Source organism: Acomys russatus, chromosome 19 (assembly GCF_903995435.1).
Source record: "Acomys russatus chromosome 19, mAcoRus1.1, whole genome shotgun sequence".
Taxonomy (NCBI): Eukaryota; Metazoa; Chordata; class Mammalia; order Rodentia; family Muridae; genus Acomys; species Acomys russatus.
In genome coordinates, this window is record NC_067155.1 from 39,637,111 (window position 1) to 39,655,129 (window position 18,019).

The window sequence follows — 18,019 nt, forward strand, 5'->3', positions numbered from 1 at the left end:
TTTTGTAGAGCCTCTGCTACCCCTAGTTTCAGGGGCGTGGTCCATAAGAGCCGAAAGGGGCCCTGATTACTTAAGCACCGGGTTCCAAGATTGTGAGGAAGTTGGTGGGACGGTTTTGAGTTTCTGTGCCGTGTGTGTGTGTGTGTGTGTGTGTGTGTGTGTGTGTGTGTGTGTGTGTGTCCCCTTTTGTGACTCTCCTTTTGAGGAAGCTCTGAGGGTTTGAGTGCTTGATTAGCGTTTTGTTTAGGGGGAGAGGTTCTGTGGACTTGCTGTCCAGCCACTAAAGTCTCTTTCTCACAGGTCTGGCCTAGCCCTTTTGTGGCTTCCTCTGCCCACCCTCAGCTATGGCCAGTGAGAGTTCCCCTCTGCTGGCCTACCGGCTTCTGGGGGAAGAAGGGGCTGCCTTCCCTCCCAACGGAGCCGGAGGATCTGGGGTGGCATCAGCCCGCAAGCTCTCCACCTTCCTGGGTGTGGTGGTGCCCACCGTCCTGTCCATGTTTAGTATCGTTGTATTCCTAAGGATTGGTGAGTGGAGGGAGAACTTCCTGGGAAGGAAGCCCAGGCTCGGGATGGCCCCAGTTAGATATGGTCAGATGGCGGGTAGGAGGAAAAAGGCCCTTTGTGGCCTTGTTTGGGGGGGGGGGGTGGCGGGCTCTGCTGTGGGACTCTGCTACTCAGCGGGATGGGGGTAGGGGACAGGAATGTCACCATCCCTTGTGACCTGCTTCTCTGCCCCTTGCTCAGGCTTTGTGGTGGGCCATGCTGGGCTGTTGCAGGCCCTGGCCATGCTCCTGGTTGCGTACATCATCCTAGCACTCACCGTACTCTCCGTCTGCGCCATTGCCACCAATGGAGCCGTGAGAGGGGGCGGAGCCTACTGTATCCTCCAACAGAGGTGGACTGGGTCTGAGTTAGCCTGTCCACCGGGCTTTGGGCAGGGGGAGGGGCCAAAAGGCCAAAAGTTAATGTGTGTAGTGAGTAGCAGGAGGAGATGGTAAAAGTGACCGGCACTCTGTCTTCCACGTTAATTACTACTGTCCGGTCTTCTAATGATATTAGCAGTTAGCATTTTAAGGGCAGAGGCCGTATGTAGCTCAGTGGTAGAGTGCTTGCCTAGCAAGCAATGAGTTTGGGGCCTGGGGTTTGATGCCCGGTTCTTCCCTCTCACAAACAAACAAACAAACAAACAAACAAAAAAAGGTCAGTGATAGTCATTTTACAGACGAGGCAAGAAGATGCCAGGTGTAGAAATGAAGGCCTCTCATCTTAGATACCTGGGAGATGAAGGATTAAAAGTCTCAGATTATCCTTGGCTACAGAGTGAATTTGAGGCTAGCTTGGGCAACTAGTGGAGACCTTGTCTCAGAATAAAATGTAAGAGTGGGGCCTGGCGATACATGCCTCTAATTCTAGCACTGGGTGGAGGGGTGGGGGAGTGGAGGCAGGAGGATGAGGAGTTTGAGGTCATCCAACCCATAGTGAATTGGAAGCCAGTCAGGGCTTCTTAAGATCTTGTATCAAAAACAAACAGAGAGTAAGAAGAGAGCAGGAGTAAAATGGCTCAGGGTAGAGAGTTTCCCTGGCAGGAGTGGGAAAATGGAGCAGGCCGTGTGGTCATCCAATCTATGCGAAGATACAGGGTATAAGTGCACCGTTACTGCGAACTGAACTGATGTTTGCAGGAAAAGCTGGACGTGAAGCTGCCAGAAGGCCGACCTATGGTCCCTTCCTCCATTTCAGTTTCTTTTCCCTTAACGCTCAACCTCCTGCTTCCATTTTTAGTCATGATCAGCAGGACCCTGGGGCCGGAGGTTGGCGGCAGCATCGGCCTCATGTTCTACCTGGCTAATGTCTGTGGCTGTGCCGTGTCCCTGCTGGGGCTGGTGGAGTCTGTGCTGGATGTCTTTGGCGCTGGTCTGTGTTCTCCCCAACCTGGTCTGGGTGGTGCTGGGGTCTCAGGGTCTGGGATGATGGAGTCATGTCTTCCAAGATGCATGTGCTGCTGCCTGATGGACATGGACACATGAGCAACTGAGTGCTTGTCTCTCTCCCCAGGGAATTTTACCATTTCCAGGCGTGTCCAACCTGCAGCCCTCTGGCCACATGAGGCTGTGTATAGCCATGGATAGCTATAAGTGCTCCCAACACAAAATTCTAAGCTTGCTTAAAAAATTAGATTCTTTTTTATATATGCATTTCTTTTCTCTCTTTTTGAGGGGGGCAGGAGAGGCATATGGGGTGTTGATGTGTGATGTGTTTATGTGTGGGTGAACTTGCATGAGCACGGTTCATGACCTATGTGGAGGTCAAAGGTCAGTGTTAGCTATCTTCCTTAATTGCTCTTTGTCTTATTTATTTATTTGTAAACTTTCATTAACGTTTTTATTGTTGTGTTGTGTTAGGGTGTCACACACCTACTATGGCTTGAGTGTGCAGGTCCCAGGACAACTTTGTGGAGTCAGTTCTCTTCTTTTACCTTTATGTGGTTTGGGGGGGGAGGACCAAACTCAAGTTGCCAGGCTTGCATAGTAATATTTCTTACCCACCCACTGAGCCATCCTGCCTGTCTCCAGCTTCCAATAGTTAGACAACAGGCATGTGCTCCCATACCTGAGTTTATGTGGTGCTGGGAATGAAACCCAGGCCTTTTTGCTAAGCAAGCACTCTACCAACTGAACTACAGACTCAGTCAGTGTGTGTGTGTGCATGAGTGAGTGTGAGTGGGGTGTACATGAGTGTGTGTGTATGAGTGTACGTGCATGCATGAGTGAAAATGTGTGTGCATAAGTGACTGAGTGTGTGTGCATGAGAATGTGGACGAGTGAGAGAATGTGTGTGTACACCCGCGTGTGCATGCCATGTCCTTCATGTGGAGTTCAGAAGACAACTTGTGGGAATTGGTTTTCTTCTACCATGTGGGTCCCAGGCATTGAACTCAACTTGTCAGGCTTGGCAGCAGGTGCATTTACCTCCCATGCCATCTTACTGTCTTTTTATGAAATTAAAAAAAATTTTTTTTTCCTTTGTACTTTGGGAAGTTCTTGAGCAGGATTTTTCAGTGACAATGTTATGTTGCAAAGTCAAAAGATTGGACACGCCTGGTTCTGGTCAGAGAGACCAGCCTAATGTTCTGTAAGTTACCAGAGCAATACTGGTACCCAGCAGGGAGAGCAGAGATGCTGGGGCGATCCTGAAACAGGATGCAGGATAATTAAGGTCTCTAGTAGCAGGTGGGTAGGGGGGAGCTGTCATAGTGGGGGCTGGGTGTCTCCTTGGGGGAGAATGTCACCCCTTTTAAGTCAATCCTGCTTCTCTCCAGATGCCACAGGTTCCAGTGGACTCCGGGTCCTGCCTCAGGGTTATGGCTGGAATTTGCTCTACGGCTCCCTTCTGTTGGGCCTCGTGGGCGGTGTGTGTACTTTGGGAGCTGGACTCTACGCCCGCGCCTCCTTCCTTACATTCCTGCTGGTTTCTGGTTCCCTGGCCTCCGTGCTGGTCAGCTTTGTGGCGGTGGGACCTAGGGACATCCCGTTAGCTCCCCGGCCGGGCACCAACAGCTCCTCTGTGCCACCCCGCTATGGCCACTTCACTGGTTTCAACAGCAGCACCCTGAAGGACAACTTGGGTGGTGAGCTGAACACTGCAGTGCCAGGGGCCGTGGGGGAGAGGTGGGCCCTAGGATCCCCGGAGGAGGGGCCCAAGAGATGCGTCCACAGTTAGGAGTGCCGGGCCATCCGGGTCAGGAGTTCATAGCTCCAACTTCAGCGGACATGACATCATTACGATGGCCTCCTTGGGCACCTGCACACACGTGGCATAATCCCCTCCATAAGTATAATAAAATATACAAATGAGTCTTAAAAACAAGGATCCCTGGAGGAGCTGTGGATGTAGCCCTGTTGGTAGAGCTCTTGCCTGGCATGGTCAAAGCCCTGGGTTCTACTTCCTGCAACCGCTCATGGTGGCGCGCGCCTGTAATCCCAGCACTCAGGAAGTAGAGGCAAGAGGATCACGAGTTCAGTGTCACCCTTGGCTTCACAGTGGGTTGGAGGCCAGCCTGGGATACAATGAGATCCTATCGTGAAAGAAAGAAAGGGACGGACTAAAGGTATAGTTCAAGCAGAGAAGCGAGACCTACCGTATTTTTCGGACTATAAGATGCACCTGAACATAAGACGCATCCAGTTTTTAGAGCAGTAAAGCAAGAAAAACAGTAAAGACAGCGATCAGACCATAAGGCACACCCTAACCCCTCCCCCTTTTTTGGCGCAGGGGAGCGGCGGCGGCGGGGAGGGGGGGAGTGCATCTTATGGTCCGAAAAATATGGTAACCTTGATTTCGGACTGGGGAAGGCACAGGCAAGACCTGCAGGTACTCTGAGCTGGGTGGGCGAATTCTGATAGGAGTAGGGGTAAAGAGGCCAGTGAGGAACTACTGAGGAACGTGGGGAGGAGGTGACACAAGGCCCCCACACGGGTTGGGCCGGGGTCTAAGTCAAGGCTGTGGAGGGGAGGTAAACACTTGGCGAATGTGAAAGTGAGATGGCAGGGGGCGGGGCATGATGTCTGGATCCCTAAGAGGAAGACTGACGCACCTTTCTCCGTCAGCTGGCTACGCTGAGGACTATACCACTGGAGCCATGATGACTTTTGCCAGTGTCTTTGCTGTCCTCTTCAACGGCTGCACCGGCATCATGGCTGGCGCCAACATGTCAGGTGAGGGCCGGCTCTTGGTGGTGGCGGGGGTTGGGGTGTGGTAAGGCTGCCAGCATGAGAGATACGGGTGTGATGGGAGGACTGACCTCTCTCCCTCTCCCTCTCCCTCTCTCTCTCTCTCTCTGCTCCTGTCCCTTCAGGGGAGCTGAAGGACCCTAGCCGGGCGATCCCACTGGGCACAATCACCGCAGTCGCCTACACCTTCTTCATTTACATCCTCCTCTTCTTCCTCTCCAGCTTCACTTGTGACAGGTACATCGTGGTGGGAGGTAACAGACGCACGTTGAGGCTGAGTGTTGGAACAAAATGGTTCCCTGGGTCGCCACAGGTGGGCGAGTAGGACCAAAGTTTTGAGGGTGGAGGGACAATTGGAGATAGTTCCTCCAATGGTGCTACCCATGGGGGGAGGGGGAGGGCTGGTGACACACACCTTTAACTCCAGCACTTGGGAGGCAGAGGCAGGTGGATCTCAATGAGTTTGAGGCCAGCCTAGTCTACAAAGTGAGTTCCAGGACAGCCAAGACTACACAGAGAGACCCTGTCCAAAAAAGAAGGAGGAGGAGGAGGAAAAGAAGAAGAAGAAGAAGAAGAAGAAGAAGAAGAAGAAGAAAGATGACGATGATGATTAAAAGAAAAAGCAGCAGCTATGTCCTAGAGCATGGTCTGATGACTCACACCTGTAATCCCAGCACTCGGGAGGCCGAGGCTGGAGGATTACTATACGCATAAAACCATAGGGTAAGACCCTGTGTCAAAACAGAAAAGGAGAGAAACTCGGTTAGGCCAGGTGTGATGGTGCACATGTGCAAGAGGGGCCAGAGAATCACTGGTCAAGGTTGGCCTGAGGTACAAAGCAAAGTCATGCCTCAAAAATACAACAAAGGGCTAGAGAGATTATCTCAGTAGTTAGGAGCCATCTCTGGTAACCATGAAGACCTGAGTTTGGATCTCAGCACCCATGCGACAAGCCAAGCATGGTTGCAACCCCAGAGGAGACAGGAGGATCCCTGGGGCTTGCTATCTACCAGCCCAGGAAATAAAAACAAATCATAACAAAAAGACAGGCTCTCCAAGTGTAGTGAGAGACCCTGCCTCAAAGTAAAAAGAAGACAGGGATGGTGGCTCAAGCTTTTAATCCCAGCACTTGAGGAGAGGAGGCAGGTGGATCTCCATGAGTTTGAGACTAGCCCAGCCAGGGTTACACAGAGAAACCTTGCCTTAAAAAAAAAAAAAAAAAAAAAGTAAAAGAGAGAGAGAGAAAGAGAGTGTGCGCACGGGCGCGCACGCTAAAGGGCACCTAGACCTTTCTTTCTTTTTTTCTTTCTTTCTTCCTTCCTTCCTTCCTTTCTTTTGGGTGGGTGATTCTTTTGAGACAGGGTTTCTCTGTGTAGCCCTGGCTGTCCTGGAACTCACTTTGTAGACTAGGCTGGCCTCGAACTCATTGAGATCCACCTGCCTCTGCCTCCCGAGTGCTGGGGTTAAAGGCGTGTGCCACCACTGCCTGGCAACCTAGCTTCTTTTTGTTTGTTTTTGAAACAGAGTCTCATATAACCCAGGCTGGCCCTCAAATCCTTGTAGTAGTGGTTCTCAACCTGTGGGTCGTGACCCCCTTAGGGAGGGGTATTGACTCTTTGCCAGGGGTTGCCCAAGACCATCAGAAACTATAAATATTTACATTATGACGCAGAACAGTAGCAAAAGTATAGCTAAGCTCTATCCAGGAAAATAATTTTATGGTTGGGGGCCGCCACAACCTGAGGAACTGTATTCAAAGGTCATAGCATTAGGGAGGTCGAGAACCACTGCTCTGTACATAGCTGAGGCTGGTCCAGAACTGGAGATCCTCCTGGCTCTACTTCCTGAATGCTTGGATTACAAGGCCCCCTCTAGGACATGGCTCTAGGGACCTTTTCTCAGGAGGACCTTATGGTAGCAGCCCACTGACCAACCCTTCCTCGTCCTTTTCCTCCTGGCTAGGACCCTGCTTCAGGAGGACTACGGGTTCTTCCGTGGCATCAGCCTGTGGCCCCCACTCGTGTTGATCGGCATCTATGCCACGGCGCTCTCAGCCTCCATGAGTTCTCTCATCGGTGCCTCCCGAATCCTGCACGCCCTAGCCCAGGATGACCTCTTTGGTGTGGTGCTCCCTGGGTCTGCTGAGCTGCCCTGGGCTTTGCCCCCTTGGGTCTGTCTCCATCCCCTCTAGACTAATGTGTCTGCTGTGATTCTGTTTTCCCAGGTGTCATCTTGGCACCGGCCAAGGTGGTGTCTGGAGGGGGCAACCCCTGGGGTGCTGTGCTGTATTCCTGGGGACTGGTGCAGGTAAGTCTTCCTTTGAGCTGGCATGCCTCTCACTCTCAAGCTAGCCAACTCAGAAACCATCTTATGCCTGGAGTGGAGGTGTAAATGAAACTAAGGATGTAGGCCAACAGTGCACACCAGTAATCTGCACTTGGAGGTAGAGGCAAGGAATGGATTGAAACTTTGAGGCCAGGGGGCTGGAGAGAGAACTGCTTTTCTCCAGAGGACCCGGGGTTCAAATCCCAGCACCCACATGGCACCTCACAAATGTCAATAAGTCCAAGATCTGACACTCTCACATAGACATAGATGCTGGCAAAAAACAAACAAAAACAGCAGTGCACATGAGATAAAGATAAATAATAAATAAATTAAAAAAAGAAAAAAGAAGGGGCTGGAGAAATGGCTCAGAGGTTAAGAGCACTGCCTGAGTTCAAGTCCCAGCAACCACATGATGACTCACAACTATCTACGATGAAATCTGGTGCTCTCTTGTGGCCTGCAGGTGTAACGTGCAGGCAGAATACTGTATACTAAATAAATAAAGCTTAAAAAGAAAAAAGAAACTTTTGAGGCCAGCCTGAGCTGTGCAATAAGACCCTGCCTAAAAATAATAAATAGCACAAGGTGGGTATAACCCAAGCATGTAATTGTAGCACTCAGTAGGCAGAGGTACAAGGGTTGCAACAGGTGGGAAGCAGGCTAGCTAGACAGCACAAGATATTGCCTCATAAGAACACACACACACACTCACACACTCATTCATGTGGTGCACTGACATTTATTTTTATCTATTTCTATTAAGACAGCCTCATGTAGCCCTGGCTACCATGGAACTTTATAGGCACACCAGAATGGCTTAGAACTCATAAAGATCTGCCTGCTTCTGCCTTCTAAGTGCTGGGATTAAGTGCGTGCTCTACCATGCCTGGCCACATTTAATTTATTAATTTTAGTTTGCAGTCCTGGGGTTTGTGCCTAGTATCTTACACATACTGAATCCTCATTGAGTTTTACCTCCTACCCTTCATCTTTTTTTTTTTTTTTTTTTTTTTTTTTTTTTTTTTTGAGACAGGGTCTTTCTTTGTAGCCCAGGCTAGCTTGAAACTCACTGTGTAGCCCAGGTGGACCTACAACTCTTGCCTGCCCTCCTGAGTTCTGGGAGTGCCTTGGCATTTTGTAGTGTACACTGACCTTTCTTGGGGGACACTGGCATTTTGTGGATCTTTGTGGGGGGTAAATTGGCATTATATAGAGTTCCTTGGTACCTCTTCGGGTACATAGATATTGTAGGGTTGAATTGACATTCTGGTTTTGATTTTATAATTTTGGATATAAGCATGGTCTTGAATGTCTCAGGCTGGCCTCGAACTTCTGATCCTCCTGCCTCTTCCTTCTGAGTGCTGGGATTACAGGTGTGCACTTCCATGCCTTGCCTGTTTTGTGTGGTGCTGGGGATGGAACCCAGGGCTCCATAAGTGCTGGTCAAGCATTCTGTCAGCTGAATATTGTCCTAAGATTTGCAATGGTACTTTAAAAACAAAAACAAACAAACAAAACCCTGGCATAGTGCTGCATGCCTGTAATCTCAGCACTCAGGAGGCAGAGGCAGGCGGATCACCCTGAGTTTAAGGCCAGCCTGGTCTACAAAGCAAGTCCAGGACAGCCAAGGCTACACAGAGAAAGCCTGTCTTAAAAAGCAAAACCAAAACCAAAAGACTGGCCTGAAACTTGTTGTGTAGACTGTCCTGGAACTCACAGAGAACTACCTGACTTGGGGATCCCTGGGGTTGAAGGTGTGGGCTACCACACTTGGCCTAATCCCTTTCATTTTTCTTTCTTTTGGCTTTTTGAGACAAGGTTTCCTCTGTGTAGCCCTGGCTGTCCTGGACTCACTTTGTAGACCAGGCTGGCCTCGAACTCACAGCGATCCGCCTGCCTCTGCCTCCCGAGGGCTGGGATTGAAGGCGTGCGCCACCACCGCCCGGCCCTCTCGGTTCTTTTGCAGCTGGTGTTGTTGGCTGGGAAACTGAACACATTGGCTGCCGTGGTCACTGTCTTCTACTTGGTGGCCTATGCTGCGGTGGACTTGTCTTGCCTGAGTCTGGAGTGGGCTTCCGCTCCCAACTTCCGGTGAGGAATAAAGACACCATAGAGAATAGGAGATTACCGAGGAACGGGAAGGGTGGAGCCTCAAGAGGGCGGGCTGGGGACTAGAGCGAGTGACAGGCGGGTGTTCACGGCCCACCCTGAGTGCTCTTTTTTTTTCTGCCCATCCCAGCCCCACCTTCAGCCTGTTCTCCTGGCACACCTGCCTGCTTGGGGTGGCCTCCTGCCTGCTGATGATGTTCCTCATTAGCCCTGGGGCTGCAGGCGGGTCCCTTCTTCTCATGGGCCTACTTTCCGCTCTTCTCACTGCGCGAGGAGGACCCAGCAGTTGGGGCTATGTCAGCCAAGCCTTGCTTTTTCACCAGGTTGGGGGACCCTTGAGGAAAGGGGGAGGGAGGTAGTCTTGGGAATCTCTCCCCGTTCCCACCCTAGGGAGTTGGTATTTCTGTCTGAGAAGAATTGAACGGTAACTGGAGCTTCTCCCCAACTCCTGACCCGCTACCCCCCCCCCCCCAACCCCCGCGCGCTTTCCAGGTGCGGAAGTACTTGCTCCGCCTGGATGTCCGCAAGGAACACGTGAAGTTCTGGCGGCCACAGCTGCTGCTCCTGGTGGGAAACCCCAGGGGTGCCCTGCCTTTGCTGCGCCTGGCCAACCAGCTAAAGAAGGGGGGACTCTATGTGCTGGGCCACGTCACTCTGGGAGACCTTGGTAAGTGACTGTGTTGCTGGTTCTTGTCCTTCCTTCCTTCTGTCTGAGATGTCTCCTTTTCAGCCCAGACTCATACAGGCTTTGAACTCTAGGAAGGAGTAAGTGATCTAAATGACCTAGGATATTGCTGAGCCACATCCCAGCCCCTCACTGAGGGATTCTAGGCAGGTGCTCTACCACTGAGCCACACCCCAGCCCCTCACTGGGGGATTCTAGGCAGGTGCTCTACCACTGAGCCACACCCCAGCCCCTCACTGGGGGATTCTAGGCAGGTGATCTACCACTGAGCCACACCCCAGCCCCTCACTGGGGGATTCTAGGCAGGTGCTCTACCACTGAGCCACACCCCAGCCCCTCACTGGGGGATTCTAGGCAGGTGCTCTACCACTGAGCCACACCCTGGGCCCCTCATTGGGGGATTCTAGGCAGGTGCTCTACCACTGAGCCACACCCCAGGCCCCTCACTGGGGGATTCTAGGCAGGTGCTCTACCACTGAGCCACACCCCAGCCCCTCACTGGGGGATTCTAGGCAGGTGCTCTACCACTGAGCCACACCCCAGCCCCTCACTGGGGGATTCTAGGCAGGTGGTCTACCACTGAGCCACATCCACAGCCTCTCACTGGGGGAATTTAGGCAGGTGCTCTACCTAGCCTGTGTCTGTCTATCTGTCTGTCTCTGTGTCTGTCTGTATGTCTCCATCTCTCTTTCTCCCTCGTGTTTCTGGTGCTGAGGGTTGAACCCAATACCTTGCACATGCTGGGCAAACACTTCACTACTGAGCTATATTGCCAGCCCTTGTTTTTGTGAGGTAGGATCTCCCCTTGAAGCCCAGGCTGGCCTTGAATTTGTCATCTTCCTGCCTCAGTCCCCTGATCACTGGGGTTAGGTGTGTGTCCCTAGGACTGACATCACCTTCTCTCTTCACTTCCTCTGCAGACTCCTTACCCTCAGACCCTGTGCAGCCGCAGTACGGTGCATGGTTGAGCCTGGTGGACCTTGCCCAAGTGAAGGCCTTTGTGGATCTCACCCTCTCACCCTCTGTGCGTCAGGGGGCTCAGCATCTACTGCGGATCTCTGGCCTCGGTGAGCTGCTCCTCTTGCGATGGCTTCAGGACCCCTTAGTGGGCCCTTTCCATTTTTGTAGCCCTCTCTCATCCCTCCTCTGTCTCCCACCAACACCCCCCCCCCATCCCCTGGGAATCAAAGGAGATTGTGGATTTTGCAAAGGAACTCACTACACAGCGTAGATAAGACTGCAGCCAATGATACCAGCATCGGCAGAGTGTCTAACAGGAGTCACGATGTCTCATTGGAGATGTGGCATAGACAGGGCATGATGCTTGTGGTTGGCTTTTAAAAAATTACATTTAGCTGGGGGAAGTGGTGGCGCATGCCTTTAATCCCAGCTCTTGGGAGGCAGAGGCAGGCAGATCTGTTAGTTCGAGGCCAGCCTGCTCTACAGAGTAAGTTCCAGGACAGCCAGGACTACACAGGGAAACCCTGTCTCAAAAAACAAAACAAGCCGGGCGTTGTGGCGCACGCCTTTAATCCCAGCACTCGAGAGGCAGAGGCAGGCGGATCGCTGTGAGTTCGAGGCCAGCCTGGTCTACAAAGTGAGTCCGGGACAGTCAAGGCTACACAGAGAAACCTTGTCTCAAAAAACCATTAAAAAACAAAACAAAACAAAACAAATGCCAGGCATAGTGGTGCACACCTTTAATCCCAGCAACTAGGGAGGCAGAGGCAGGTAGACTGCTGTGAGTTCGAGGCCAGCCTGGTCTACAAAGCAAGTCCAGGACAGTCAAGAAACCCTACACAGAGAAACCTTGTCTTGCAAACCAAACCAAACCAACAAAAATATTTGTGTGTGTGTGTGTGTGTGTGTGTGTGTGTGTGTGTGTGTGTATTTGCATGTGTGTATAGGCGTGCCACATGGGCAGAGGTCAGAAGGCAGCCTCTATGAGTTAATTCTCTCCTTCCATGTGATCCATCTTGTGGCCATATGTGTGTGTGTGTGTGTGTGTGTGTGTGTGTGTGTGTGTGTGTATTTAAGGCAGGGTTCAGTGGAGCTCAGGCTGGCCTGGCACTTACTCTGTTGCTGAGGGTGACCTTGAACCACTGATCCTCTTGTAGTGCTAGGCTCTGGTTTACGGGGTTCTGGGAATAGAACCGAGGGCTTTGTGCTTGGTAGATTAGAATTCTATAAACTGAGCCATGTCGTCTGCTCTTTTCTTTCTTTTTCTGAGTCAAGAGTTAGAGAGTATTTGGGCTCTGGAGAATATTTTTCCAAGGAAAGTGGGGAAATTGAGCCTTAGACTGCCCAGTTAAAACAGAATTTCTCCCATCCACATACTGACTAGGCTTTAACCCTGCTTAGTGTCTGAGGTGCAGTGAGTTTGGCACTTGCTGCTACAGATAAAACAGATGGTTGCTTAACCACGAGAATTCAGAGGAAGCAAGAGTGCTGGATAGTGATGTGGTCAGCCGAGGTTTTGTGGTGAGATGCTAACTCAGCCAGGCCTGAAAAGGCTCTGTAGTAGAGAGGCCAGGGTGACAGTTCATGTCTGCGATCCTAGCACTTGAGAATCTGAGGCAGGCATTCTCAGTCTGGCTGGGATTTACCGCCAGACCCTTCCACCAGCAAACAAGCAGTCAGGTAGCGGGAAGGAGTAAAATGGGTTCCTGTGTCACGGAGGGTGTCACGGAGGGAATCACGGAGGGAGCTAGAGGGGTGTGAGTGTGATGCTTGTGGGTAAATGGGATATTGCCAGCTCTGTGACTCTTCCTGTCTCACAAACACACACACATACACACACAAGCGCATGCACGCAACCTAAGGCTTTTCTGAAGTTAGGCAGGTGCTCTACCACTGAGCCACACCTCCAGCCCCTCACTGGGGGATTCTAGGCATGTGCTCTACCACTGAGCCACACCTCCAGCCCCTCACTGGGGGATTCTAGGCAGGTGCTCTACCACTGAGCCACACCCCAGCCCCTCACTGGGGGATTCTAGGCAGGTGCTCTACCACTGAGCCACACCTCCAGCCCCTCACTGGGGGATTCTAGGCAGGGGCTCTACCACTGAGCCACACCTCCAGCCCCTCACTAGGGGATTCTAGGCAGGTGCTCTACCACTGAGCCACACCTCCAGCCCCTCACTGGGTGATTCTAGGCAGGTGCTTTACCACTGAGCTATACCCCAGCCCCTCACTGGGGGATCCTAGGCAGGTGCTCTACCACTGAGCCACACTCCAGCCCCTCACTGGAGGATTCTTGATGGGTGTTCTACCACTGAGCCACACCCCAGCCCCTCACTGGGGGATTCTAGGCAGGTGCTCTACCACTGAGCCACACCCCAGCCCCTCATTGGGGGATTCTAGGCAGGTGCTCTACCACTGAGCCACACCCCAGCCCCTCACTGAAGGATTCTGGTAATACTTTAATTATAGTAATATTTTACAGCTAAGCTCAATTTAAAAAAAAAAAATTTTTTTTTTCGATAGAATTTCACTAAGTTGCCCAGGAGGACCTTGAATTTGAAAGTGTGTGTGTGTGTGTGTGTGTGTGTGTGTGTGTGTGTGTGTGTGTGTGTGTGTGTGTGTTTTGTGGCAGGGTTCCTTTAAGTATCCTTGGCTGTCCTGAAATTCAATCTGTAGACTCAAAGAGATCCTTCTGCCTCTGCCTGCCAAGTCCTGTGACTAAACATGCAAGCCACTACCTCCAGAGATCTTGAATTTGAGATCCACTTGCCTTAACCTCCCACGCTGCTAGGATGATAGGCCTGTACCACCCAGGCCGCTCTAGTCCCATGCTCAGCCACCTCGTCGATCCCAAGACTAGTGTCTGCCATCTGAGTAAGCACCCCCTTCTCCTCCTGCCATCAGTCAGGACAAAGGTCAACAGCACTGAACTTCGCTCAGCTTGGTGCAGAGTACAGGGTGGTGGGCGATTAGTTCAGCCAGTGGGGCTAGCTGAAGTTCCCTCCTGCCAAGAGGTTTGGGGTGTCACTTACCACTGACCACTGGAGTACCCGAGGGCTTTAGCTCTTCTTTTCTGGAAGGGGGGTCACTTACTCTGAGGAAGATGACGCCAGCAGAAAGGAGAGGGCGTTGCAGGTGTAGCTGCCCTCTGCAAGTTAAAGGACCTACGTTTGAGTCCCCGGTACTGTGTAAAAGCCGAGCAATTCTATGCACATCTAATTCCAGCACTAGGAAGGTGGAGACCAGAAGGCTGTTGAGGGGGGGGGTTGTCTGGTGTAGCTCCAGGCAGTGAGCTTCGGGTTCTGTAAGACTCTGTCTCAAAAAATAAGATGTAGGGCTAGCAAGGTGGCTCGGCTGATGGACTGACAATCTGAGTTCAATTCCTGGTACGCACATATAGGAAGTGGGAGAACTGACTCCATAAAATTATCCTGATTTGCACATGCAAGCCTTGGCATGCATGGTGCCCCATTATGCATAACGCACAATAACAATAATAAAAAAAATAATAATGATAAAGGTGGAGACTAGGTATAGTGACACACACCTTTAACTCCAACACTTGGGAGGCACAGGCAGTCAAGTTCCTGTGAGTTCCAAGCCAGCCAGGGGTATGTGGTGAACCTGTTTTGAGAAAAAAAATGGGGGGTGGGGGACTAGGGGGATACAAATTTTAGATGGGGTGTCACTAAATTGTCTAGGCTGGCTTTGAACTCAGTATTGTTTTTGTTGTTTGTTTTTGTTTTTTCCCCCAGACAGGGTTTCTCTGTGTAGCTTTGTCTTAGACTCACTTTGTAGACCAGGCTAGCCTCACACTCACAGAGATCTGCCTGCCTCTGCCTCCCCAAGTGCTGAGGTTAAAGGCGTACAGCACTGTGCCCAGTGTGGTTTTGAACTCATGATGCCCCGCCTCAGCTGCCCAAGTGCTGAGATTATAGGCATGAGCTACCACCTCCTGCCAATGATACGCAGGCGGTAGGGTGAGTTCTGGGTCAGCCTGGGCAACATAAGGAAAACCCTGTCTCAAAAACATTTTAAAACTATGACAAACTCCCAACAATTATGGTCAGGAATTTGAGAGGTCCATCAGTCTGTAATGACCCATTGGGACGTCTTCGAGTGAGATTTGGGTCACTGCTCCAAGCCCAGCTGGGTCAGTCAGAGAATGGCCTTTTATGTGAGCAGACAAATTCACCTTTGTGTCTAAGCCCTTTAGGCCCAGAGGTTTTAGGGCAGTGACTTCATTGCGTGGGGCCTGAGGTTGGTTCCTTATCTGTAAAAGAGGGAGAATAAATAGCACTTATCTCATAGCATAGCCACAGGGTTCAAATGAGGTAAGCGAGTGCTTCTTCTCCAGGATGTGGCTTCTGATAAACCAACCAGATGCTTTCTGCTTCCTCTGGGTACCAGACAGCAGACCACTGTCCTTAGAGCTTTACAATGCCTAGCCTGTAGTTTCCATCCTCCCCTTAGGGATCGGAGGCCTCTTCCCTGGAGATCGATGTTATGAACTTGAATGTCTGATTTTATTTTACCCAGGCCTGGTGATGCAGGCTGTAATCCCAGGTACTCAGGAGGCCAAGGCAAGAGAGCTGCAAGCTCTGAGGCAGCTTGGGCTACGGCAGAAGTCTCGCTTCCTCAGTAGAGTTCAACATGAATTTTTGAGGGTTTTTTGTTGTTGTTGTTGTTGTTGTTTGTTTGTTTTCTGGTTGGGACAGGGTCTTTCTCTGTAACCTAAGCTGCCTGAAACTCACTGTGTAGACCAGGCTGGCATCAGACTTGTAGCAATCCTCCTGCCTCAGCCTCCCGGGTGCTGGGATTATGGGCTTGAGCTATCCATCACAGCTGGCCCAAATGGCCTCTTCAAATAGGAAAAAGATGAGCTGTTTAAATCCTGGGGTGGGTAACAACCAACCCTGACCCTAACCCTAAACACTAACGGAACCGAGAGCTGGGGCTGGAGCTCCAGGGTGGAGCACTTCCTTAGCATGCATGAGGCCCTGAGGCTCATCTCAGCATCCCATGAACTTCCTGAGATAGTGGTAATCACACCTATACTCCCAGCACTTGGGAGGAGGATGCAGGACAATCAGGAGTTCAAGGCTTTCTTCTGCCATATAGAGTTCCAAGCAAGCACAGGATGTCTAAGACCTTGTCTCAAAAGCCAAAAAACCACTCGGGAGGCAGAGGCAGGCAGATCGGTGTGAGTTCAAGGCCAGCCTGGTCTACAAAGTAAGTCTAGGACAGGCAAGGCTACACAGAGAAACTCTTGTCTAGAAAAAAACCAACCAACCAACCAACCAGGCCAAAAGACCTTGGGTGCATACCTTTAATCCCAGTACTCAGAAGACAGAGGCAAGTGGCTTTATACTTGTTTGTGCCTAGCCTGGTCGACATAGTGAGTTGCAGCCCAGTCAGGGGCTACATAGTAAAACCATGCCTCAGAATGATAAAAGCAAGAAAGCCAACAAACAAAAGCCAAAAAGATAAAATAAAATAAAAATATTGGGTTTTGCCTGGCATGGGTAAGGCATTAGGTATGCTCTCCAGTACCACCTCCTCGAAGGGGGGGGGGGGGGGGGAGGACGGGAATCTAAACCTGAACTTTACCTACTTAAAGAGGAGGAGATTATTCTTAGAGATAGTCAAATAAATGCATGTGAAAGTGTTTAGGAAAGCCAAATCATTGTGCAAACGTGTGTGTGTGTGTGTGTGTGTGTGTGTGTGTGTGTGTGTGTAATGTTGCTGTAAGGGCCCCAGCCAAAGAGGATGTCATACCTCATGGCTGACCTAACTACGAGTGGGTGCATCTTCTGTTGTGTAAACTGAGCCCTCAGCCTGATTTCTGTTTCCTCCTGCTTCTCTTCTCTGCCCCTAGGCGGCATGAAGCCCAACACGTTGGTGCTTGGTTTTTATGACGACGCCCCACCTCAGGACCATTTTCTAACAGACCCAGCCTTCTGCGAGCCTACTGAGGGCACCAAGGAGGGTGGGTCGCCATCCTTAAGTACGCTGTTCCCTCCACCTCGGGCTCCTGGGAGCCCCAGAGCTCTCAGTCCCCAGGACTACGTGGCCACGGTGGCAGATGCTCTGAAGATGAACAAAAACGTGGTTCTCGCCCGAGCATGTGGGGCTTTGCCCCCGGAGCGTCTAAGCCGGGGCTCCGGTAGCAGCTCTCAGATCCATCACGTGGACGTGTGGCCCTTGAACCTGCTGAGGCCCCGGGGTGGGCCGGGCTACGTGGACGTCTGTGGCCTTTTCCTGTTGCAGATGGCTACCATCTTAAGCATGGTGCCTGCCTGGCACAGTGCCCGGCTCCGGATCTTTCTGTGCTTGGGGCCCAGGGAGGCTCCTGGGGCAGCAGAGGAAAGGCTCCGGGCCCTGTTGAGTCAACTCAGGATCCGGGCAGAGGTGCAGGAGGTGGTGTGGGGTGAAGGGGCCGAGACTGGGGAACAAGAGGAGGAGGAAGGGGACTTTGTGAATGGTGGGCGGGGAGATGAAGAGGCTGAGGCTCTGGCTTGCAGTGCCAACGCCCTGGTGCGCGCCCAGCAGGGCCGAGGCACAGGAGGTGGCCCTGGGGGACCTGAAGGAAGGGATGGGGAGGAGGGACCCACCACAGCCCTTACCTTCCTGTACTTGCCTCGACCGCCTGCCGATCCTGCCCGGTACCCCAGATACCTGGCGCTTCTGGAGACCCTGAGCCGCGATCTGGGCCCCACCCTTCTTGTTCATGGTGTCACTCCGGTAACCTGTACTGATCTCTGATGCCTGTTTATACAGGGTCGGATACAGAGGGTCCAGGCTCGTTCTGAACAATGGAACCCCCACACGTGGGCCCTTACCTTCCGATGATGTTTTAAGGAGGCCATGATCTCCGTTGGGGGGGGGGGGGACGACGACACAGTACACTAATTCTGGGTGGTTGTCCCCATTGCAGGGGAGACCATTACGGCCCTGTCCCTGGTCTGCCTCCGTTTCCTTCATTGGTGCCTTGACCAGAGGGGCTGGTCTCTTCTGTGACTCTAGGCTACCTCAGTGTCCTCATCCTGGCCACAGGCGCACCGCCTCCCTCTCCCCAGACTTCCTTGGGCGGTGATGTTTGTGTTTTGTTTTATTTTTCTAACTACTGACCATGAATAAAAGACCAAAACACTATGGGCTGGTGGAGCACTGCTGGTGTGTAGGTGAGAGGGAGGCGGGTGGG

The 18,019-nt window shown here is 51.8% G+C and overlaps 1 protein-coding gene across 1 annotated transcript; it reads left to right on the forward strand.

Annotated features, from left to right (window-relative positions):
- Positions 1–229: 229 nt before the first annotated feature.
- Slc12a9 (solute carrier family 12 member 9) lies at positions 230–17,986 on the forward strand. Its single transcript, XM_051161237.1, has 13 exons — positions 230–525; positions 745–879; positions 1,783–1,914; positions 3,320–3,628; positions 4,608–4,715; positions 4,856–4,967; positions 6,693–6,850; positions 6,955–7,037; positions 9,025–9,149; positions 9,298–9,490; positions 9,660–9,834; positions 10,773–10,919; positions 16,694–17,986. The coding sequence occupies exons 1-13, from the start codon at positions 345–347 to the stop codon at positions 17,578–17,580; spliced, it is 2,745 nt and encodes a 914-aa protein (XP_051017194.1). The 5' UTR covers positions 230–344; the 3' UTR covers positions 17,581–17,986.
- Positions 17,987–18,019: the final 33 nt, after the last annotated feature.